Genomic DNA, 25,241 nt, shown 5'->3' with positions numbered 1-25,241 from the left:
ATTAAAATTGTTTACGTTTACGCTATCTCCATGTTTATCGCATCTTTACTTGCAGTAAAACTCATTATTTATCTTCGTGTATATTTGATATAAGAATAATAAAAAAACAAAACTTGTTCGTGTTTTAGTTAACCAGCATACTTTTCGTGTTTGTTTCGTGAAAAAGCTTAAAGATGAATCGTTCGATGAGGAATGAAGCGATCTGTTTGTGAAGACGTCGAGGGTGAAACATGATTTAGAAGTGAATGACAAGATCGATGAAACGTTTTCCCGTTTTTTATTATCATATATAGATCATATATTTTCTGAAAACACTTAATATATTGTACTTAAGATAGTAATATTGTAAGTTTATTGGACATGCTGGTTGGATCGCCGTCTGCCGCGTGGCAGTGGTTCAAGTGGAAAATTCGTAAATTACTCATTTCCGGCGCTTCTACGATGATCATCGAATCGAGATGTGTGTTTTCAACACGCGGAGGAGAAAGGGGAGGCGAAAAAATACATTTATAAAAATTGCTCGTGACCATCGTAACGCTTTCGTTTACGGAAGGGTTCGAACGCGGTGGGAAAAGGGGGAGGGGAGGCTTGATCGGATGGCGGGTGGGATAAGTTCTTCCTTTTTCCTTCCTTTCCCTACGGTAAAATAGAGCGTCTTACATGAAATTGATCGCCCGTCGATGCGATACGAAATATTGACGTAGTGATAATTCAACGCGCGCGATGTGCACCTGTCTTTTTCTCTCCATTTATCCTCTCTTCTAAATTATCGCTAAACGGCTGCGGCAGCGACGCCGCATTTGTGTGTATGGTATATGCGTGATGCTGTGTACGTGTGAATGCGTTATATATGTCCTGTACTTGTGTACGGGATGTATATGGATCTAGCTGCGGGGGTAGGACAGGGCTTTTTGGGCGCAGTTTCAGGCAGGTTCCCATCCAATTACAGATATATTATATCATAGCAAACATCATGACTATTTACAATAAATACAGTTGATTAGGTTATATAAATAAAATATATATAATATCGTATCGTTAGGTTTAGGTTTACAGCAACACGTGACAGTAAACAATTAGATCAGCGGCAAAGTAGCGTAATCTATCTAGGGTAGTGGTCGTAGTAGCTTTAGCGTGGCTGACTTCTGTTTGCCCTTCGCGCTCGCTTAATCTTCAATATCTCTCATTTTCACGCTCTCCTTCTTTTTTTTCCCTTTTATCTCATTCTCGCTCTCCATATCGCTTTCACATTCTCAGCTTCCGTCACGCGTTTCCGGAATTCCGAATTTTTTCCCTCCTATTTTTTTCAACGTGATATCACGCTCGAGAACCAATCGTGCCGCAATCGATGATTACTGTTATAATTGGCCACTCTAGCTCCTCTCGCGTGTGTGTATATATATCTTCTCAATATATTCATATATATTTATTTATTTATTTATTTCACATAATCATTATTTCTTCGCGCGTCCTACTTCATTTCATTTTCATTTATTTAGAGAAGTACGTGGAGTTGTCACGGTCCCCCGCGGAACGGTGGCGAGGGATGTACGAGTCTGGAACGAGTTCGCAAAAACGAGAGATGAAACTTCACGGAAGTTAGAGAGTGAATTCTTTTTCCTAATATTAATAATCGTGAGACGAGGTCGGGCCTCGAGTCGAATTTGGGGACCCTGCCCGACACGTTATCTCGCGGCTATCTAGCCCGCTTATTAATTTGACACGTGATACTTAAAAAATAGTCGATTCCTCTTGAATACACCGTTACCGGATCCAACGGCGAATAATACGGTTAAAGATCAATAGTGTGAGGGCAGTGTAAGGGGCAGTGTAAGGAGGGCAATGAAGGGAGCAGGTGTGAGGGGTTGGCTGGCCAAGAAGAGACGATGAGTGTTTAGATGTGCACGAATGTCGAAGCACTCCTATTTCGCTTGTCTAGAAAAAGCAGAAGCCCTCGGGAAATTAATGGGAATCACTTTGGAATATTATTCACGCGAAATTACTATCGCTGCTAAAACGAGAGATAATAGCTGCGTCATTATTGCAGCCGTATATTATTACGATCATTGGATATACAATTATTCAATGTAGCCGAGGATCATTAGAATTGTTATTAAATTTGAACGCTAGTCGAAAACGTGCTTCTAATAAATCGAATTTAACATTCAGAATAAATTATTCGAGATTTAGTAATTTGAAAATTTTTTTGCTTTATGTGTATATATAGATTTTTAGGACATAAACGCGTTTCTTAGAGATAAAGTTGAAATAAAATAAAATAGTGTTGAACTATTGGTTCTCCAGTTATACGCTTAGATAAGCGAGGGAGGAATGCGGCTCGACGATCGAGCTCATTCGCGCGGCCGTCGAAAGAACGCGACGATGAACACGCGCAAAGATAGATATTCACGGCACGACTTAGCGAGTCCCGTCTTGCGTGTCGTTTCGCGCGTGCGAACGAGGACGTGAAATGTACAAAAAGGATCGCCTTTGCGGCCTCGTCGGCACGTGCGAGCGCGCGTGCCTCCGGTAGGAGCTCTTGGACCGCGGTTTAAAATTGTCCAGGCAACACAACACCGTAAAAGAAACCGTAAAATGGCCGAAAAATTCTTTCAGACATCCTTTAGATATTATTTATTATTTAGAAATCTTTTACGATTTTGCGTTGTCAGATAGTGTAGGTCTAAACACTCGCTCGAGTTAAAAATATGTTATGAAGCTTTACTATAACTCTCTCTCTCTCTCTCTCTCTTTCACTCTTTCTTTCTCTTTCTTACTCTCTTTTTCTCTCTTTCTCTATATATATATATATATATATATATATATATCTTTTTATACATTCAGCATATAGATAACATTTTTATTCTTTATCTATTCAGCCGGCAATGTTCCGTTGTGCCACTAACTATCCATAAACGGCACCGACTCTAAAACCGTATTGCAAAATATCAATGGCGAGTACGAACGTTTGTGAAGACGCCAACAAACAATACGCGCGATAACTCGATAGATCTGAAATCTTTATGTGGGAGGAGGATGAAGGAAAATAAGAAAATAGCGAAGGATTGATAGGCGATAATGGCAGGGATTTCCGATGCTAAAGATGGTTCGATGCACGTATGTGAGTTTTGTGCGCAAACGATCGGCGCACACACGCATCCATACACACACACACACACACACACACACACACACACACACACACACACAACACTCACACTTATAGATACACACGGGCGCGCACACACATACACATATACACAGGCGAAACGATCGTTACTTGGCGGGCAATAATTTTGGATACACATACTTAATACTCTCGGTGAGGAAACATAGTTAACGTCCGTTACGTTCATATCCAGCAAGCACAAATATGCGATATTGTATACATATATTGTATTTTTACCGATAATGAGTTTATTCCTCCTTCGTATTTCCCTCGTTTCCGATTTATACGCAGACATCGGCTTGCACGCCCGGCGCTTTCTCCCCCGCGATCTCCGAGTCACGGAGGAACATCCACCGTCGATCCCGAGCGACTATCTTTCCGCACGTTTGTGCACACGACGATGCGATATAGATCACCGATCGGCGACGATCGGGAAAATGCTTACGCTACAGATAGGACACATCCACATGTTAAAAATACGTTTAGTCTCGCTATTGGTATCTTACGACTTCATGTATGTTCGCGCGCGATCATCGCTGATCCTCTCATTCTATTTCTTTCATCCCTTCATTCTCTCGCCATACAAGAAAAGCACCACTTTATAATACAAATTCGTCTCGTCCTTAATTGCCTAAAGCCGCAAACGGAATTCAAGCTCGAGACCGTACGATCGAGTCCGCACGATCGCTACTCCTCATTGAAGATACCAAGAGGATCGTCTCTTCTTCGGTTTCTCTTCCGCTTCGCCAAGGCCATTCATGGTTGAAACACATACCGCGCGTTCTATATTCATTCCCGCATTGTATTCGTCACCGAATGCCGTACTTGTATCACACTTGCCGTCCTTTTCTAAGTACGACATTTGAAATATCTTCGAAAGAGCAAAACTCGCACTCGTGATTCGTGATTCGTCGACATCCTCGTCGATGTGATCAAGGTCGTCTCTTCTGATTCGTACTCTCTTTGCATTTATCCTATCGCCGCAGAAGGCTGCTATGTCAATGTAAAGCTATATATTGACTAGTTTCTCTCACTCTCTCGTCGCTCTCAACTATGAATGGCCTGTTCTTCGATTCTTTCTCCTTCTCTCTTCCTTTCCTTCATGCCTCGCGATATAATTATAGTTATCTTGTGTCAATGCGGTGTATCGTTGAACATGCACGATTCGTACGCGCGAATTGGTATCACGATCCACCATTTACTTTAGGCCTCGAGCGCAAGCTTCACGAGCTTGCCTCGCCTAGCCTCGTACTCAGAAAACTCCAGATCCTGGAATATTGAATATAAACTTGCAAGCTGGCAATGCCATGCTTGCGAGCTCGAGCTACATCCGTGCCGTACTCTAGAAAGGATCTCACAATGTTCCGTCTTTCTTTCCAAGCTCACGGTTCGGAATTCGGAAAACATACACTCTTCCGATTCTTATCTTCTCTTCTCCCGCCGTTGCTATAAGGCTTTCGCGGATCTGCCAATCGCGAATCGGTCGCGCAGTTGGTCGGTGGAGCGAATAATCGGTGAAACCCGCGTTCCTCCGCGTGTTTTTAACACTCTTACACCCTACATACCCTATACCTCGCGGTATATATATTTATAATATATTATATATAATATAACGTTATAGTGTTTTTGGCATCTTTGAAATACACAAATAGACTTTGGTATAAAACTTTTTGATAGTGTTCAGTACATTTATATATATGCACGTGCATATATATGGACGCTGCGCTACAGCGTGCTACAGCCCAATTTTTTTATCCCTCATCGACTTTCACATATCCGTTTCTCTTTCTCTTCTTCTCCCTCTCTCTCTCTCTCTCTCTCTCTCTCTCTCTCTCTCTGTTTCTATTTCCGGTGTTTCACTCGAAAATTTCTGCGGCTTCGATACTGGACAATGTCCCCGCGCGAGGGGACGATACGACTGACTCTCAAATCACTCTAGCACATTTTGTCTAACCACCAGAGCTTACAGGACGGCGCGCCTCTCCTCCTGCGTCGCTTCTTATTTGACTGGTCGACAGCCTTTTTCACGAATTTGATGTTATAGGGATCTTCCGCGAGCTCAGGGTACTGTTGCGCGTCGTGTATGTACTCGCCGTCATAGTTGGACGAGAAGCCAATTTTTATTATTTCATCCTGCTCGGCGACCATCCATTCGACGGACGTAGGTGTGTTCGCTTTGAGAGCCTCGCGTTCCCGATGCCATGCCTTCCTAATAGCGGTCGTCTTCGCGTGATGCAGTAGTCTCTGCTTCTCTTTTTCCGCTGTGGTGCCATAGCGCAGGTTTACAACATAGCTGGCGCCGTGTATTTTTACATCAATTAGCGAGCTACTACCACTGCCGTTTTCGTTCTCGTGGAACGTCGTGTTCACTTGACCTCCTAAACGTTTCAGCTGACCGCGATCCTCGCTGGCGCGCCAGGTTTCCTCTTTGACGAAGTAGAAGGCGTCCTGCTGCGCGCTATGCACGACGAATGTGAACGGCAGGAAGTACGAGCGATTGAACACAGATGTGAACACGTCACCATAAATAGCATTAGCACTGGGCACGCTGGACACTACCGCCTGGCCGTCGGCAGTTCTCGACACAAGGATACCTTTGCCGAATGGCGGATCGGACGCTGCACCCAGCCGGCTGGGTATCAACTCGCTGGTATCTTTCTTCAGGGCTGATCGCGGAGGTGCGGACAGGCTCATCGCATCTCCCGAGTGCCTCTGAGCGATATGAGCGAGGAAACCAGACTGGACGCCCAGATTGCGCGTTCTCTTCTTCTTACCAAATATAGAGGTTCCCGGACCAAGTGCCCGCGGAATAAGGCTTTCCGGCAGTTCATCCGGGAACAACTGCGGCGCTAAGCTCTTCAGATCATATCCGAGATGCGACAGCCATGATATGTGATCTGAAAAATGAAGATATGTCAAATATAGAATCTACGTTGATATAGATTAATTAATCGATGATTGTGATACTTACCGGTTGGTTGACTTGGTCTGTCCGTATGTCTAACATCAATCGGATCGTTTCCGTTAAATCTATAAAGATGTAGGTGCGTCGGCTTGTCTACGCGATCTAAAACGTTCTCCCAAAGCGGCGACATCCATTGGCCTATCAGCGGATCGTAAATCTTACCGTTTGGCATATGAACTAGGGAAGTGACCTGTATACCAATATACATGTTATAAATGCGTGAAATGCAACAGAAGAAAATGAAGAAAGTTACAAATATTGCATTCTAAATATCAATTTTATTATCTTTGTCATTTTTTTTCTTTTTTTTTTATATTATTAATTATTAAGTGAAATTTTCATTTACCTGATCCAAAAGTCCTCCACAGAAATCAACCGGTAAATAAAGATATGGATTTGAATCGTAAACGATGTGGCCGTAAGGCGATCGCATAATTTCCCTGATGCCTTCACCATACTGATTGAAGATCATAATGGGTGTACCGCACTGATCAGTAGCAATGTAATATTTGTGTCGGTATACTTGTGCGTAAATGAGATGTCCCCTGTCGTCGTAGACTAATGACATCAGTTTACCATCGCGCGGACTGTATATCTGGCTCACTTCGTGCGGTCGTTTCTGATTGTTGTAGAAGAACTGCGTGACATTGCCGTAATTGTCTTTTCTCGTGGCCAGGCGATCCAGATGATCGTAATAGTATCGCACGTCGAAGCGGCCGCGTTTGATGGCGCGTACGAGAAGTCCTTTGGCATTGTAATTGAATCTCTCTTCTCTCGCGTTTTGCACCACCAGACCTCGGTTGTCATACTTATACAGACCTTCGCCGAACTTGACTATTCGATCCATGGCATTGTACTCCATCGGGATCGTATTACCTCGATATGTGAGTGACAGCATGTTACCGTTGGCGTCGTATTTGAAACCCCATGGTTCCTGTGCCTCGACACCGGTCAACTGACCGTCACAGTCCCATGTGTAATTTTTTACATTAGTGTATGTATTAACGGCGACGTTGCGCGTGTACGTTCTCGTCTGATTGATTCGACCGCGTGAATCATGTGTGAATTCCATCCTGAATACCTCCATTCGATGGATCGTCACCGTGACTTGAGTCTCTAGGAACCGGTCATCTGTTGTGCGCGAGAATAACGCGGTGCCGTCGAATACAGTCGTCTCATTCGATTGCGGTCGTGTTACTTTAAACTGGCCGATTTGCTCTAATGTGCCCGACCTTGGACTATAAGCCATGGTGTGTGGTGGCAACGTCTGGCCGCCTATTCTACCCTGTACTGCGATCAGTCGGAAGTTCGAATCGTATTCAAACGTGAATTTGGCATTGCTCAGGCCGGTCTTAGCACCAAAATCTATGCGCTCCTCCACTAAAAGTCCCGCGCTGTATTGATAATCCCACTTGTACTCTACGTCTCTCTCGGTGTGTATCACTTCGGAGGGTAATCCGCTCTCAGTGTATCTGATTTCACTTTTGCCATCACCGTGAACGACCTCCGCCAATTGACCTGAAGTGTGATATCTGTAGACAATACGAGCTCCGTCCCCTGGGAACACAGTTTGTAGCAGGTTCCCATCGTGACTATAGTGTTGTAGATAGGCTCTGATGCTGCCAGGTGGAGTATATGTCACCCTGAGGAAACCGAGAGACGCCTGACAAGAGAAGGAATGTTTGGTTTCCGATGGTAGAATGATATGTCGTAGCCCACCGTCGTCGTCGTATTGCAAAGAGAACTGTCTATTACTGGCAAGCGTAATCTTCGACAGCATATTAAAGTCATTATAAGTATATCGCTTTGTACCATCTTTGCTGTTGGTGATTTCTGCTAATTGACCATGTCGATCATAATCGTATGATTCGTCGGAGGCACCCCATTTCCAGCTGTTGATCCTGTTGAATCGGTCATAGATGATGCTAAGATTGTGACCCTGCTCATACGGTTGCCAAATTAACGGTAGGCCGGCTGGGTCAAAGGTCACCGTCAACAGAGGAGTTCCCATTTTGTCGTAAAAAGTTTCGCGGCTGGATGCTTGTTCGAATTCGACGCTTATTACTCGCGTGTCGTTTACCCAGATCTCTCTGTTGAGTGTTTGCTGAGGTTGGCTAACGTCTCCGACCAAGTTGTACGTTGTTGTCATGGTATTCGTCAATTCACCCAATGACATTAATTGATAGCTCCACATGGGTAACATCTCCGCTTCTACTGGTAAAGACGGCTTCAGTAACGGATGTTTAGTCATGGCCGCACTTAGCACTCTACCGCCACCAGGTAAAAGAACTTCTAGACTGCTGTTCGTAAATGCGATTGCTTTCATCAGCTTAGTGCCTGTAAACAAGAAATTATTAAAATATTAGAGAAATATAATTTTTTTGCTTTTAATAATATTTGTAAGGAAATTAAAATATATTTGTGTATCAAATAAAATACATAAAACAAAAATTAATTAGCTAAATAAAATACATACCGTCAGTGACTGTCAACATCTTCGATTTTTCATTTTTCATCTCATACTCTACGATTCGCTGTTTATCGCCCTTCGATAAAGCTTGCAACGGGGCAGACACTTTAACCAATAAACCTTCGTCGTCAGATAAGTCCGAAGATAATTTTAATTTCTCGCCTGTTGGCAGTATTACATCGGTGACACGTCCCAAACTATCATAATTGTATATATATGTTTCATCCCCCTAAAATTTTAATAAAACATTATATATTATTAATAAGAAATATTTATTCATAAATTAATTAATTTATTCATAAAAAAGCCTATAGAATTTTTTTTATTACACAAAATTAAAATGTTTATTTTCAATGGGAAAAAAAATTATTCATTAATAAAAAAGAGTATTAAAGATTAAGTATTACATACTCCTGATCGACTCGTAAGTAAACCGGTCGAGCCGTCATAACCCAGAGCAATCTCCGCCCTGCCGCGTTCGGACAATTTCTCTAAGAACCCAACTGCGGAGATCTTCAGCTCGGATTTATGATCTTGAGTATTCTCGATAGAGCTAACGACACTGCTATAATCTCGTAGAAACTGAATTTTATTGCCTGCACTGTCCGTCACCGTAGACAACTTGCCAAAACTTGTGTTCTTGCTGTACAAGAAGGAATAGCGAGTTTTCCCGGACGTCAAATCCTTCGTGGAAATGTGTTGACCGTAGCGATTGAACACGTAGACCTCGTTCGAAGGCGGGAATGGAATGCGGAACTCTCCGTTCTCGTCATGATTCGGAAGATACGGCTGAAGAGCCAAAATGTGAAGACTGCCTTGATCGGCCACATGCAGAACACCATCTGGCGAAACTGCCAAAGCGGATATCGCGGTAAACTTGGCATTCGATGACAAGAGCGTTTCAGTGCTGCTAGTATCGTCCATGCAGGTGCACGTGTCCATGTCTTTGGTGCTAGGTGTAGTGTTGTTGCACTCGCATTGGCCACGCAATCTTTCCTGCTGCTGGCCCGCGAAATGTGACATCTTTCCGGAGGAATCGACAATCCTGATAGAGTTCACGCGATGAGAATCACGATCCGCTATATATAGCTCGCCGGTTGGACTGAAACCGACAGCCAACACCGACCCAAGTACTTCGTCCGGTTTTTTCGGATTCGTCGTTATCGACGAGTTCAGTTTCGGAAGTTCGCTATTGTCATTATTGTTGTTATTTGCATTGCTGGTACAATGAAGAGGCGTGCCAGCAACTACGCGCACTTTCAGGTCGCTGGTAAGTTTTAGGACTAGCCTGTCGTCAATAAAGTGCAGGGATCCGTCCAATGGGCTCAAAGTTAATCCGGTGGGCCATTGTAATTGAGCCTGATGCGCGGGAATGGCTCCAATGCAAGGAGCAGGTGACCAATGATTATGATGACCGTGATGTCCTACGAGTGTATGTATGATACCTCGAGGATCAACAGCACGAATGTTCGTTCCGTCAGCGATGTACATCGTTTTATCAGCCGCAATTGCGATACCTATAAATAATTGCAACAAAAAAATACATTTTTTAAATTAATTTGCAAGTAATTTTTCAATTTGCAAATCTTATATTATTTACCTAATTTTCTAAAATTATATTTTGAATCACTCGATGTTATTGTAATATAAATATCTCTTGAAAAAGTGACAAATATATTTTAATTCGTTTACGTTCTTTACCTTTTGGATGGGCCAATTTGGCATTGATGGCTGGACCTTCGTCGCCGCAATGACCTTCATCACCTGGGATACATCTCTCGCCACTTCCAACAACGGATTCGATATTAATACTAGGGTCATGGACTTGTTCTAGCGAAAGCGCCTTCAATATCTGATGTTTCTCTGGATCGCTGATGTACAAGTGTCCGTCAGCCGGCGAGATGCACAGATAGTATTGATATGCCACTTGAGTTGCACTGCAAAAGACAAAATAAGTGTTCAGGATTAAATTTGAATTCTCACTGAACTTTTGATTCGTAAATCCTGTAAAAAAAAAAAACACAAAATTTACCTCAAAATCAATACAGTGTAAACCTTCCCTTCAGGCGTGATTCTGCGTACAAGGTTGAAGTCTCCGACGTATATGCTGCCGTCGGGTCCACTAGCGAGTGCCACTGGCGTCAAGAGTCTAGCATCCTTAGCGAGACCATCGCAATTTTGACACACCAAACTCCTTTGGAGGCCGGTACCCATTACCACCTTCACAGTGCGCGGATACTGTTTGAAATGTAGAGTAGAGCCGTCGCCTTTCTGCAGGATCCCTTCGTGGAAGTTGTAATGGTGATGGATGTCGAGTCCCCAGCCGCCGATATCGGAGATATCGACATCGAATCCTTGCAAAGTGGCCGTCTGCGTCTCCCATATCACGGACGGACAAGTGGAATGCTGATAGCCGATCGAGATCCTCGCCTGCGCCACGCCGTACACCTTTTGCTTATAAACGTTTCTCTTGTTCCAAGCAAACGTGTGCGTCAAATTTGGGTCGGCCTCGTACGTTTTCGTGTGAAGCGAGCCCTCGATCTCGACGTGCACGTGTACGTGCGTCAGCGATTTCGGAATGAACGGTCCGGTCAGTTGCATTCTCACGGTAGAGAGATAGCCTGCAGCCTGACTGCTTTGATACATCAAGTGGAGATTGGAGCCCGGAATAGCAATGCTTTCCTGCACGATCTGCAAGCGATGTTTAACGTTGCGTTAATGCGGTCGCGCAACACTGTAATCTCCGTCGTAAATATTGTTACATTTGTGCAGTGTCCTCTGATGTTTCCCTTTGACTTTCGCGTAACATGTTAAAATATGTTGTTTGTCGTACAAAACTTTTTTGTTATTTAACTTTTATTTTAATATTATTTTAAAATCTGGCTTTGCACTTTCCATTCAGACGCGTTGATCTATTCCTAAGATAACTACATCAAAAATTTGATCGTTCTAATTATTAGCGGAAAATCATGACCTCATTTTGATTGCTACAATGAATGTGTTATAATGAAATCGTTTGCGAAACTTACTTGACTTTCAGCAAAGACCAAGCTCTTTCCAGGCAATCCGCCAACTTTTTCCGGCATCCATGTGCTAACGATAATTGGCCGTAACGTCTCGTGATCGTGCTCCAAGCACGGACCATGCTCACTAAAGAGTCCCATCGAGATCCCTGGGAAGCCTATTTATATTGTATTCCATAAATGATAAGAAACTTAAAAATATTCATAACACTCAAGGACGGAACAAAGACGGCACACACGTTGAACAATTCTGAAAATGAGCGCTTTGTAAAAGATAACGCGGATAACAGACGCGCGATTCGATCCGGCTTAGTCGCGAAAAGCAATAATAAATTACATAGACCCCTTTAACAAAACTCTTGCAAATAAAAAAATGTTTGAGCCATTTGCTTCTTTTGTTATCTCTTCTTTTCCCTGCGCGCCGGGGTTGGTTTCAGGTGATCGAGCACGTACGCGCGTTTATCGAAACGTTTGTGATGTTAATGGGTAACGCGATCCGACACGTAACACGATGAGATATATGTGTACCGGGTCGACCGACTAAAAACAAAAAAAAAAAGAAAAAAGAAAAAAAAATACCGTAATACATATCAGAGGCTCGATGCTTACCGACTGCCGGGCTCGGCGGTTGATTGGATTTGTACGATTCGCCTTCCTTGCTGAGGATCATCACAACGGGTGGCAGGACCACGATCTGATTCCAGGGTACGAAGACGGTCCTCGTGAGAGGTTTGAAGGGGCTACGCTGGAATTGAAGCGTCACGGCGCCTCCGCCATTGACCAGGACGTCGAACCTGATCAAAGTACGTAAATGCATTTCGAACTCCATTGCCGCCGGTATTACGTAAGGATCCGACGTAGGTCGATCAAGATAGCGCGCCCGTTTTATCCGAGAATGAATGTCCGACGGGGCCTTAGAGTTGGAATAGTGTATCTTGAAAGCTTCTTCGTCCTGCTTGATTAATTTTCTAAGCGCGACGTATCATTAACTAGCATAATTTTAAAGAATTTTTTGAATATAGAAAAATTTATTTCAGTCGCAACAAAAAAGAAATATATCATTTTCATTTTTCATCATCAAAAGTGAATTAAAAGGAAAATTAATAAAATTATTAAATATATGAAATTTGGGATATAATATAAATAATAATTGTTAAAGGAATAATAGCAGCTTTTGAAGTTATTAGCAATGTATACTTAAAAAAATTTTTTAAAGGGTTATTATGATAGTTCTATTTATTGAACAATGAACAAAGTAAATTTTTATTTATACGTGCTTTGTAATTCTTTCCTTTCAGCCCGTTCGTTATTTAAGTTTGTATCCTGGTTCAAAAGTGCGCTGTGGGATTTAATGAAGTAATATCCTTTCTCATATAAAATTACTGACTTCTCTGAAAGTCGGAGCAAACAAAAACTGCAGAGCACATTTTTAACAGGATTTATAGTAGCACTATACTTATTGTATTATTAATGTAGTTAAATTTAATGTTCCCATTGAACTATTTATAAAATAATCTTTATATAATAGATACACGCGATCATAAAAATAAATTTTCTGAGATAAGACAAAATATATCCTACGAGATTGATTATCTTTTATATTAAAATAATTTACATAATTTACTTTTTTATGAAATTTCGTGTATTAAAAATTAATTAAAAATTTACAAAATGTGATATCAGATTTTATATTAACGCACGGTCAAATTGTTCATGCCGAAAAATTCATCTAAGTTGCGCTGTAACGATATTATAATTGAAGGTGCATCAATGAATAGAATAATACGTACGCGCTTGTTATTTCGCATTTATGAGCATTAATTACGAGTAGGCGCGGTGTTCCGGTCGTTGGATTAATATGAATTAAATCGGGAGAGAATGCCCGAAACAAAGTTTCGTAACGAGTAGATTCGGTCGATATGCGAACGCATTTCGACCCGCGATGCATCGAGGGCCACGGACCGAGCGTGGTAGGTTTGCACGGAGTAATTAGTAAGCTTTCGACATCATTAGCTCGGGCTTTGATGCGGTCTAGTATCCCAACTCCTCCGCTTTCCTGTTTCAGAATTATTCTCGCCAGGATTGCTGTATACCCTCGCCCGATGTAGTCGTTCCCGCAACCACCTACCACCCCCCCCCCCCTCCCTCTTTCATTACAATGCAGCCTTGATACTATCGCGCAGGACATCCAGCTCCGGCCCTACATGTCGCATGTACAAATGCTAATACAGCGATGATGACGGCATGATGACGGCGCGCGCGTGTTGGTTGCCGTTATAACTGTAAACAGATGTAACAACGGGCGTAACTCTTTCCACGAATCCCTTTCTATCGTCGGTAATATATTATCCCCGATAATATGACCCACTTATTTCACGCACGACACTCAAGGATAATTAGCAATCAGCAGATACGGATTTGAGATTACGCTCTTAAATGTTCTCAGGGCGTAATGGTAATGCATATATAATAATCTGAATTAAGCCCGTGATATCCGTCATTTACGTTATGGATGTCCGTCATAATCGTGCAAATCCCTCTTTCAAAATAATATTATGCCACAGTAATAACTACATCGGCTTAAAACGCGAACAGCACAATTGCCTCTACGTGTGTAATGGTGAATTATTAATACGAATTACTATTCATTACCATATCTATTAGGGACAAACCAGAATGCACGCTTAAAATCATTTATATCGTTTATCCGCATTCATAAAATTATTCCAACTCGGGCGTTTCGCCTGACCTTTTAGATTAAGAAAAAATGATGAATTCTTTTTTCGTGCTTGATACTAGAGTGCGCACTATGATAATCGACCTTTATTATTTTTTAATGCAACAGGATCTTAAAAATTATTTATTTAGATGTACCGTTTAAAACTTTATCTCTATGATCAAATAGAGATTCGCAAAATAATTTCGCTTCTGAAATCTTTAAACGTCATAATAAATTGTCATTTGATTCTTACTATTAATATAACTTCCTCATTTTAATTTGAAAGAACGGCAACACTAATGCACGACAATTGCCATTTGAAGTTGCATGTAGAGTAAAGTAGGTAATGGTATATAAAACATAGCGTAAATGGATTATTGATCCTTACCATCCATCTGCTCTGGTTAAGGTGAATCCAAAGCGCGAGTCCCTGTCCACGGACACTCTGATGCCTACTATTCCGAGTCCTTGTTCGGTAACAACTTGGCCTCGCATCACCGCAACTCGACTGTTACAAATTACAGATATATCGGGGTCCACCGAAGCGGGATCGTTTCGTCGACCCATTAATCCGCGCAATGCTGATTTAAAACGAAACATTTTCACAATTCACATCTATCTACGATCGGAATGCAATTTCAATCGGGTGCGCGCGTTAAATCGAAGCTCATACAATTTTGTAAAGAAAAATCGCGGATTTTGATAACGTTCCGTTGAAACATTGTTCGTATCTTAACGGATATATAGGAGAATAATGTACCAGAGTATTCAATTCCCCTCGGATATTATCATGGATTTATAATCAACGTTAAAGCTTTCGGTCTTGAAATAAACGCTTCGGCAATTTCAAATTTAATTATTTTTCTACTCATTAACACTTTACACTTTCATAAGATTCAGAAGCCGTACGTTCGAATTATGTCACGATTCAATTTTCTGCGATCTCACCACGGACAACGGCGGCACCCGTTAATACCCACTTAGTGCCCGCCTAATTAACGGGTAATGCGACCGTACTACTCCCGGCCGGTGCACGACCGATGTCTTTACGCGAGCGCGGACGCGAGCAATCGATTTCGCCTGTTAAATCAGCTTCCGCGGTCAACGGTTCAATGCGATCCAATATTCTCACTTCGCTGCCAATACAATCCGCAACTCCATTCGGCCGACATTCGACGGCCGCATTGCCACGTACAAGGGAAGCTAATGCCTCTGGCTGAATCGAGGAGCGATACAAATTGATTTTACAAATAGAACAATGCCGCGTAGGCGAGGGGTGGCGGAACGGGTCGTGGGGTTGGATGGCGGGGGCAGCGGAACACGCGCAGTGTGCGTCGACGATGCATTGTGCTCGCGAAAATCAGCATTCGCGGTGATGGCGATGGCAGCGAGGCGGGAACATTCTTCTCGGCACTGACTTTCAGGATTTTCAGAGACCAGAAAATAGGTGAAAAAAAAAGATGGAAAAAAAAAGACATAATAATACTTCGTCCCGAAGCGGATGGACGTAAGGTGGGGAAAGAGGGGAGATTCGTAAGGGAGAAATTATCTCGTGAGAGAGTAAAAGGCATGCAGTCATGTTATATAGATACGTAGTAGGCGTGAGATATGTAATATGTAATATAATAATAGACGTATTATATGAACTTTTCACGAACGGAACGGGAGAGCAAGAGAAAACGGATGTAAAGGCCGGGGGGGGGGGGGGAAGGGGGGAGGGGATTGGACTCTCGGCGAGAAAGTTGAAATGTTTGAAGCTGAATATTTTAAGCGATTCGTGTAGTGCTGAATATAATGAGGTCGATGTATACAGGTACGTAGATAATATATATATATATAATGTATATAAGAGATATATGCGATACGTCGCATGTACGTATGTAGCTTGTTACACCGTCGTTGGGCCGGCCGGGTAACGAATGTAACGCGGCACGTGCAACATGAGCTACGGTCCCCCGCGCCGTGTAACAAACTATATACCCGTTTATATGCATTCGGTATGTAGATATATATAAATATATATATTTATCAGTCTCTAAGGGATTGCGTATGGGGGCATATTCGTTCTTGGAGGATCACGCGTGTCCCCAACGCTGCGCGTGATGTCGATGATCGCATCGTCCAACTTAAGACCACCGACCATTTCCAATCGTCGCGATTATCGAGTTTGTAGATTTTATGAGTGCATCGTGTTCAGGGATCGAAACCGGGATAATTCCGACGAGGTCAGTTCTTATATAAAAAATATATCGGATACGATAGCGACGCTTTTATTAACTTTTTAGAGACCATTAAAGCAACGTTGATATTTTTGTCTGAATTAGTAGCAATTTTCTTGTCTAATTATTTGATGATTACTTGTGATTAAAAAATTACGCAGAAAATTCTTTGTAAAATATAATAACGTTCAAACATATACTCTATAAGAGTATAGTTTCATTTTAAAAATTGACTGGATTAATAGCTTCTATTTTTGAAAGCACGAAGTAGTTAAATTTTGTATAAAAAATATTTATATTTTCAAACTAAAAATTGCTACTGTTTCTCTTAATGGCACATGTATATTTTTGCTAATTGTTACGTTTCCATCACGAATAAACGCAGATATTTCTATGAATGCAGGAAAACGAATTATGAAATAATTGTCGGAGAATACTGCCGGTTTCGATTACTGATCGTGCCTTCATTTCGGGTGGCTTGGAGATCAAGCTGTGCCGGGGAGGCGGGCGCTGATCCTCCAAGTGCGAGCATAGCAAGGTGGCAGGCACAGTCGTCACTACTGTACGTCCAAACCCATAGTGAATGATAAACAGAAAAAGAAAAACGGATGATGCTCGAATGCACCGAAATCTCTAAAGGCAATCTTAGTCAACCTATATATGCAAATAACGAAAGAAGAGAATGTACACGCGCAACGCGTACCTAACGCCGTTAGAAGTGATTAATCTAACTTATTCTTTTGCGTTATTCTTTTTTTCTACTTTTTTTTTTTTTACTTTCTTTGTCGCCAAATTTTACAAGTAAAAATGGTCATCGGCGATTTCATTCTCTTTCTCTATTCTTCCGTGAGTCCTTCTCTCGATTTATCTATCTTTTCTTTTACTCTCTCCGCCTCTTTTCCGTCGTTCTCACGCGAACGAGGACATCGAGGACCAATCTCGGAGAAATATCAAAACGCACGAGAGACCGCGAATTTTCAGTCGAAATGATCTTAGCGGAATTAGCAAATGTTTGTCGTTTTTTCAGTAAGTACTCCGCGCCAGAAAGAAGCATCGTTAATAGTAGAGCGGGAATCTCGGGGGGGAGGGTAGATGGACGAGATTGAACTCGGGATTGGCCGGGTCTGGGCATGATCATCTCGGTGGGTTTCAATTTCCTCGGATATCGGATAAAGACAGACACAGGGCGTTGGTATCGGGTCATTGGCACATTTTAGACAGGTGATAATAGACGTAGACAAGGGACAAGGAGAGACGGTCCTTTGGGGTCCTTCATCATCAAACTGTACGGTGCCGATTAGGAATACTTGCCGATTCGTCGATAAAACAGAAAGCGAATATGTACACTTGTTGAGTTATCATTTCGTGTTCGTATCGTATATATATATATATAATATATAATATATGATAGAAAAAGGAACGATATAATAAAAAGAACGCAACAGAGTCGTTCACGCAAGAGGCGCGCAATAAGGTCAGCGTTCGTGTAAAATGCTAGGACGTTCACTATAAGACAAGTTCGACAGGATGATACATAAAGTGCAAGCCTGGCAAACACAAACAACACAAGACCAGGTTGGTAAGGTACACGACTCGTAAACATACTATTATGTATATCAGTCATATGGCTAACGCATCTAAGGGACAATAAGACAAGACATAACAGAAAGGGGAGACAACAATCTGACGACATATCACAGATAACACAGAGACAATTCGTACGATTGACTTTAATGTAATACGTGGAAGAGCTTTTGCCCATGGACAGACGCTCGGATGATGCGTACAAACATATTATATTCATAAGTGAGATAGAGGATGACCCGATAGTTAATGGGACTCTGTATGCCGTAACAAAAAGAAAACGACATACAGAGTCTTCAGAATCAGATAGTGATATTATTTTTAGAACATTTCGTTTCTTTTTTTTTTTCCTTTTTCTATGATTAAATTACGCCCTGGATCTATTTCCGACGTGGATTTTACACAAAACGAGAGAGAGTGTTCTACAAAGAGGATTTTAAAAAAGTAGGTTACCGAATATTTGTTGTAAATTCGATATCAATACCAGGAGGATTGTTTCTCGTTCGTATGTTTTTTCGAAGTCCATGGCGTTTTTATTTGCGAACATGCATTCGACTATTTTTATAAAAATATGAACGGAAACCCGACAAGAGACGTGCGCGCGCGCGGCGCTACCTCGAGCGGGATAAACTGCTGCAAAAACCGTCGACGACTCATCTTCTGTACGTATCAACGCGAGCGTGGCCATGGGACGCGAAAGTGAATAAAGACAGATAGGTCAGATAGGTAGATAGAGGCTGAGAGAGAGAGAGAGAGAGAGAGAGAGAGAGAGAAAGAAAGAGAGAGAGAAAAAGATAAAGAGAAAGAGAGCGGACGAAGTAAAATAGGGGGTAGTGGTATCAGATGAAAGAGATGAGAGACAAATAAGCACAGTGTGATCAAACATTGGCGAAACGCAAATATTCGTATGATGAGAAATGATAACAGGCTGTTATATGGATGGCGTCAAGAGACAAGGAAGAGAGAGAGAGAGAGAGAGAGAGAGAGAGAGAGAGAGAGAGAGAGAGAGAGAGAGAGAGAGAGAGACAGAAAAAAACGAGACGTAGGAAAGTAATGATAATAGGCAGGCTAAAGGTTCGATATATAAATACATAAGTGTTACATATTAATGGGTCATACGAAAGACATGTAAGATGAATGTACGAGCGAAACGAGCAATAGATGATACTTTGTTCTTTCTTTTTTTTTTTCTTTTGGATAATGAACGATTAGCGAGAGCTTGAGCTGCAACTTACCGCGGTGTAAAGGAACTCCAGAACGTACTACGTGTGGGAAAAACCAACGAGAAGAAAGGGCGTTACCACGGTCACAGAACCCGCGTTTGCGGGCAAAAAACGGAGGCGCGTGCGCAGCATTGCGCGAGCAATCGTTTCTCGAGCAATTGCCCCCGAAGGGCAATTTTTTTCTACTTTTGCGAGCGCGATCGCGTGCGTCTCCGACCGCGCGCGTTTAAAAATTATCCGCTGATCTTCGGGCGTGATCCGGGACCGAACGGCGCCCGGCCTTTCCGTCTCCGGCTCCGTCCCGGCATCGGCTGGACCGGCACGGAGACCCCGCGAGTGCTCCTCGCAATGTTCCGCACGCCATTACAGAAACAATAGACGTAGACACACACTAATCAAGCGTACCCATCACACACGCGATCCTTCCAGTCACGCAACATGAACGCAGTCACTCTCGGACTCATTCAACATAGAGTGGTATACAATGTGACAGACACAAGTTGGAAACTACGCAACGCATACACATATGTAATATAATAATGTATATATATATATATATATATATATATATATATATATAAATATATATATATATATAGGGCTCGGAAACATGAACGGTCGAATAACCGGTCGTATGTTAATACACGGTGGTGATATTCCATGACACCACCCTTGGCATGGGCACCCTGACGGAACGTCCAAGGGAAACTCTTATCAGTTCAGTCTAACCAGGGTCGAAAGGATTGCCTGGACCGACAACGAAAGGAGAGATTCCATCGACGTCGATCTAGGGCCCGGGCTGAGGGACGATCCTCGAATATTGATTACGCTGTCCGAGCAACTTCAATGCTAGTCTGAATACCTGATTCACGGCAGAGCGCTTGTATCCGCGACCATCTTTCTCGTTTGGAGCGAGCGTGCTCTAAAAATCGTAACTCAAATAGCCTCTCGAAGGAGATGCGAATATTTTGATAGTAAAAAGTAACGTCAAGATATTCGTGGAACTTACAAACGAGTGATAAGAATGATGAATACTTTAATAGTTATTTAAACTAATGGATGTTGTAATATATCAATAAAACTGAAATGGTGCTACTATGTTTTTAATAGATTTCTTAATGTTACTAAGTTTTTAATTAAGTTGAGAGATAATTAATAATAAACATAGTTATTGTTGAAATTTTAAAATAAGTGCAAGTGTTGGCTGCAAGTATACTCGGAATAATAATCGATATTCCAGCATTACGAGATGAATGGACAATGGACAAAAACAATGCTTTAAATATTTGATTTTTGGAACAATCTTTGACGACAACATGGACCTTATTATACGCACCGTACAAAGTTTCGTGATGCAAAAAGAAGAAGACGGTACGAGAAATTTCAAACTTGTGTCTACCATATCTAGAAATACTTTTACGAGTGGGCGAGTCATGGCGCTTGTGCTCTTTGACATCGATAGCTCTTTACACAGACTTTCACAGATAATTACAAATTCTCGTTATGGAAATTTTGATCTGCCCGTCTGACTCAACCATTCGTACACTTTATCTATGAACTCCTTTCTCGTAATCGCTTAACGAAATGGCCAGATTATTGGTGTCGGAAAGCAATTTTGAAAATTGTATCTCTGTCCTTCCTTATATATGTTAGCTATATTGCGCGCAGGCCGAGTACTGTTATACTTTATGACGATAACGAACAGTGCCTAGAGTACATTAACGCGTGAGAAATAAATTAACTAATAAGATAATACAAAAGCAAGTCTCTAACATATTCTTGTTATGCAGACTTTCGTCAATCAGTCCGTAGGCAGAACGGAGCCTTTTTTCGGTCTTCGGCTGTAGGGTGATTGGTAATCTGGTAGTGGTAAAGGGCTACACACAGAGGATAAACACTAGACAAAATACACGATACCCCCGAAGTGCCTTCGCGGCTTCTTCCACCTAAGCCGCATACATAATCGATAATCACTTTTTCAGTGTCGAACAAAGGAAGAAGACAGAAAAAACTTCAGCTTTAAAGAATTCATGTATATAAAAATGTATATAAAATGTATATAACATGTATATAAAACAGGTATATAAAAATAAATCTTTTCATAAATTACATTCAACTTGTTTTTTTTTAGAATTTTTTTCATATTTTACTGCAAGTAATATTATTTTAACTAACTTTATATGAAATGTAATTCTATATTCTTTACAATTATTAGATCAAATATATATACTGAACTGTATCATCTTATGCAAATTTTCTATCTTTAATGATGAGTCCTTTAGTTTAATAATAAGTAATAGTTTTTCTTTCAGCGCATAAAGCTAAACATAAATCTCATTAAACACAAATGTACTTATTTAATTAATATAGTCTGATCTTAATAATTTTAGTTGTAGATATATATTTAAAATTTCAACATTAAGAGAGGCAATATTAATATTTAATGGAAAACCTTTGATTGACAATGATTGTAAAATGATCTTCGATATAATTGGCATTCGGAGGGGGGAAAGGGGTGAAACACTAGGAAAGGATGGTTAGAGGTTTGCAGGGTGTCACCCACCGGGGGCTCTCCTGATATTTCAGCTGTCACGGATGTGGATTCATGACGATTCGATCAAATTTTTGTAGCGTTCAATGGTCGCTCACGATGGGGAAAACATCAATTTAATAAATAATTAATCGTAGTATCTCAATGTAAATAATAATTGCGACATATAACATCCGTTCGCGAACCAATAGTTTCGACATGTTGTGACATGTTTAATCAACAAATAATTTTTATTGTATTGCAATTCTATTGTATTGTATAAAATAACAATATCGATATGACTATGACGATTTCTGAATTTATAAACTATTTTAAGCCACTACTTTCCCGACTTTGTTTATTATCAATTTATATAGATGAAAACGGGAAAATGCAGATTTTTCTATAATATCAGATTTACTATTTTGCATGGTTTATATTGTATATGTATTTATTAAACGTGTATTTCGTAAAACATAATTTATGTTACGCTTCACAACAAATTAAAAACAAGTTATATTTATTCAAAGCTGAAAACATATTTCATTTAATTTTGCCTCGTTTGTGAAATTATTGGTGCGCGTCCATTGTGCACGCATATGCAAAGATTTTATATATATATATATCTTTTTCATGTACATATATATGTGTATATATAAAATATATAATATATGTATATATACGCATACCATATCATACATACATATATACATATATGAGAAAAAGATATAATAAATAAATATGAGAAAACATATACCCCATCGTAAACTGTTACCACAGATTGAAACGCGCAAGTTACATAATAATATTCATAACTCGATAACCGCGTGCAGCGTGACACGATATATTGTATTTTTGCACATTAAATTCATCAGTCCTGTAAACTGCAATTTTGACATTAATAACGCTTTTTAGGACGTTCACTGCACACGTCGAAGACAAATTCACGGCGTGTCGTATCAAAAGGAACAAAAGTGCTCAACTAAACACGATGATACGCATGTTTCTGGCTAACGATAAAAACGAGAAAAGTAATGCGCGGTCGCATGAAAGTCGTAAAAAGGCCAAACTATGACACGCAGCTATGCTATTTTATCTTCATTAAATGTCATATGTGTAACGTTTACGATCGACCGAGTCGTTGCCCGCGTTTATATTCCTCTTTAAAGCATTAATGCAAAAGAGAAAAATAGAAAAAAAGAGACACCTCGTACGTTACAGTAATTTTATAAACAAATGGCAAGTTATCGGTCGCTCGTATACGTTACTCTCGCTTATCTTATGAAAGTAAGAGACTAAGTGAATTCTAATTCGAATTTTAATCCATCCGAGTGGAAATGATCGATCTTACCTTTCCGTGTACTCGTCCATGTGGGCGTAGCTCTGTACGCTGTTCTCCTCGACGAGGAATTTCACCCGTTGGTAAAAGGACGCTGTGACGCTGGGTGGTTGTTTTCGAAGGAGAACGTCCACAGGATTATTACTAGCAAGGCACATGATATGTTCTGAACAAGCTTCGTGCGAGCAGCACTCGCTGTCAGAGCAGTCCATCATGCCATCTGAGAAACGTGATCTATTAGATACATATTCGAGTACGTCTCCTTCTCAATGAATTCTATGTCTTAAACGATGTCTTATTTTTCGGGCACTTCTGTACTTTTATAAGTTTTAATAAAAGATTTGAAACAATCGAAATTGTAATTTGCATGCTGGTGTTATATTTTAATGTTATCTTGAATATGTTCATGTTTTCCTGCCACAGTAATACTATCTCAGTAAATTTCCTTCCTGACCTCGCAAGAATAATATCCATTAGATACAGATGAACAATAGCATGTCATTAATCAGCGTTGATTTAACGGTGGGTTAGTTGATGACTTACCTTCGTCATTGTCAACGTAATCATTACATTCCAATTCGAGTCGTATGCTGCAATCTCTACCGGCCCATCCGGTGGAACAATCGCAACTGTATTCGCCGTCCTGCAGAGTGCACAGTCCGTGGCGACTGCATCCATTTTCGCATCCAGCTATTTAAAAGAGAAAACAGACACCATATCCAATAATTGCAGTCGACTAATTGAATTATTGAAAAATGATATTGCGCCATTTCGTATCGGGAAACTTATTATCGATGATAAAATATATACTCCGGCAAAGTTAAAGCACCGCATTTATTATTAGAACATAATCTCCCATTTTACGTACGTAATGTGCAGTGTCTTCCGTTCCATCCTTGACTGCACACGCAGGTTCCGTTTTTGCACTGACCATGCTCGGCACAACGCGAATCGCATGGCTTTTGATCACACTTCGTTCCGGTCCAATCGTCATGGCACCTATAAAAAAAATACACTTTGTATCTTACAAAATCTTCTAACGCGAAATTATTAAATAAGAGCAATGGGTATTCACATGGAAAAACGTTTTGATTTTGTTACATTAATCGTGCGGCCATCGTACCTCGTGATATCAATACGCAAATGTTTCTAACAGGATTCGTTATGTTAAACGAAGGTAGAGCCGAACGTAAAATAATTTCTCGCCGTTTATACCAGCTGCAATAAAAAATGCGAGTTTGAACTGAGTTCCGAAGTTGTTCTGCCGTAGTGAGGAACTTTTTGCACTTAGAGCCTCTTTTACGCCAACTCTCGGGGATGGAGCAGGGGAAAGCGGTGGGTGGTAGACGAGAGGCGTCAGCTTTAGAATATGAGAAAGGAGATCCTCTCCCGCGTCCTTGATTCTGACAAAGGAAAGTAGGAGGGACGAGGACGGTCCTTCGAGTTGTGATAAGTTGGCGCCTCGTAAGACAGAGCCTTTTTCTCGCAATTTTTCACCTTTTTAGCCTCAACTTTTGTGCCCGCGATCCCGGCGAGCAATTTACTCATTTTTAGGCCATTCTTCGCCCACATCTATCCCACAATATTTCAATGTCCCGACAAACCTCTTTCTCCTTTCCTCTCGGGCGGATTACTATTAAATGCTCCGCGACGTGCCTCCCTCGTGCATTCGTCGTTGAAAACTTTACGACGTTTCTCACTCTTCGACGTGGCATTACTCGGTAATCTATTCCAGTCGTAAAAGTTGCAAAAAGCTCGCACGTCACACGTCTATGAAGCACAGAGAGCGCGTAAATGGCCGCCACGTCCGCACAATTCCGCAAATCTCCCGCATTAAACAATGATCTCGCGCGAGGTACGGGCGTCATATGGGAGAGAAACGAATCGAGGTCGCGTGGAATTCCTTTAATCCGAGAAAAACGACTCCCGGGCGTTGAGACACGCGTCACTTTCCTTATTCAATCCCGGAGAGCGGCTTGGCCAGTGCCGGTTACGCCAAC

At 41.3% G+C, this 25,241-nt stretch overlaps 1 protein-coding gene across 1 annotated transcript in view; it reads right to left on the bottom strand.

The window, feature by feature from the left end:
* Positions 1-258: 258 nt before the first annotated feature.
* Ten-a (Teneurin-a transmembrane protein) overlaps positions 259-25,241 on the bottom strand; it is a 426,087-nt gene continuing 401,104 nt past the window's right edge. The window contains exons 14-28 of the mRNA XM_089070549.1: positions 24,786-24,813; positions 24,110-24,240; positions 23,785-23,931; positions 23,254-23,461; positions 19,385-19,411; positions 14,735-14,854; positions 12,237-12,421; positions 11,634-11,785; positions 10,637-11,295; positions 10,306-10,541; positions 9,016-10,121; positions 8,611-8,833; positions 6,481-8,471; positions 6,141-6,324; positions 259-6,066 (exon numbers count right to left, since the gene is read on the bottom strand). Of these exons, the coding sequence (XP_088926675.1) occupies positions 5,105-6,066; positions 6,141-6,324; positions 6,481-8,471; positions 8,611-8,833; positions 9,016-10,121; positions 10,306-10,541; positions 10,637-11,295; positions 11,634-11,785; positions 12,237-12,421; positions 14,735-14,854; positions 19,385-19,411; positions 23,254-23,461; positions 23,785-23,931; positions 24,110-24,240; positions 24,786-24,813 (6,359 nt within the window). The 3' untranslated portion in view covers positions 259-5,104. The remainder of the gene's footprint in view (positions 6,067-6,140; positions 6,325-6,480; positions 8,472-8,610; positions 8,834-9,015; positions 10,122-10,305; positions 10,542-10,636; positions 11,296-11,633; positions 11,786-12,236; positions 12,422-14,734; positions 14,855-19,384; positions 19,412-23,253; positions 23,462-23,784; positions 23,932-24,109; positions 24,241-24,785; positions 24,814-25,241) is intronic.

Source organism: Pogonomyrmex barbatus, unplaced genomic scaffold, assembly GCF_055798465.1.
Source record: "Pogonomyrmex barbatus isolate J1 unplaced genomic scaffold, ASM5579846v1 scaffold10, whole genome shotgun sequence".
NCBI classification, from domain to species: Eukaryota; Metazoa; Arthropoda; class Insecta; order Hymenoptera; family Formicidae; genus Pogonomyrmex; species Pogonomyrmex barbatus.
This window is presented reverse-complemented; position numbering and strand designations above follow the sequence as displayed.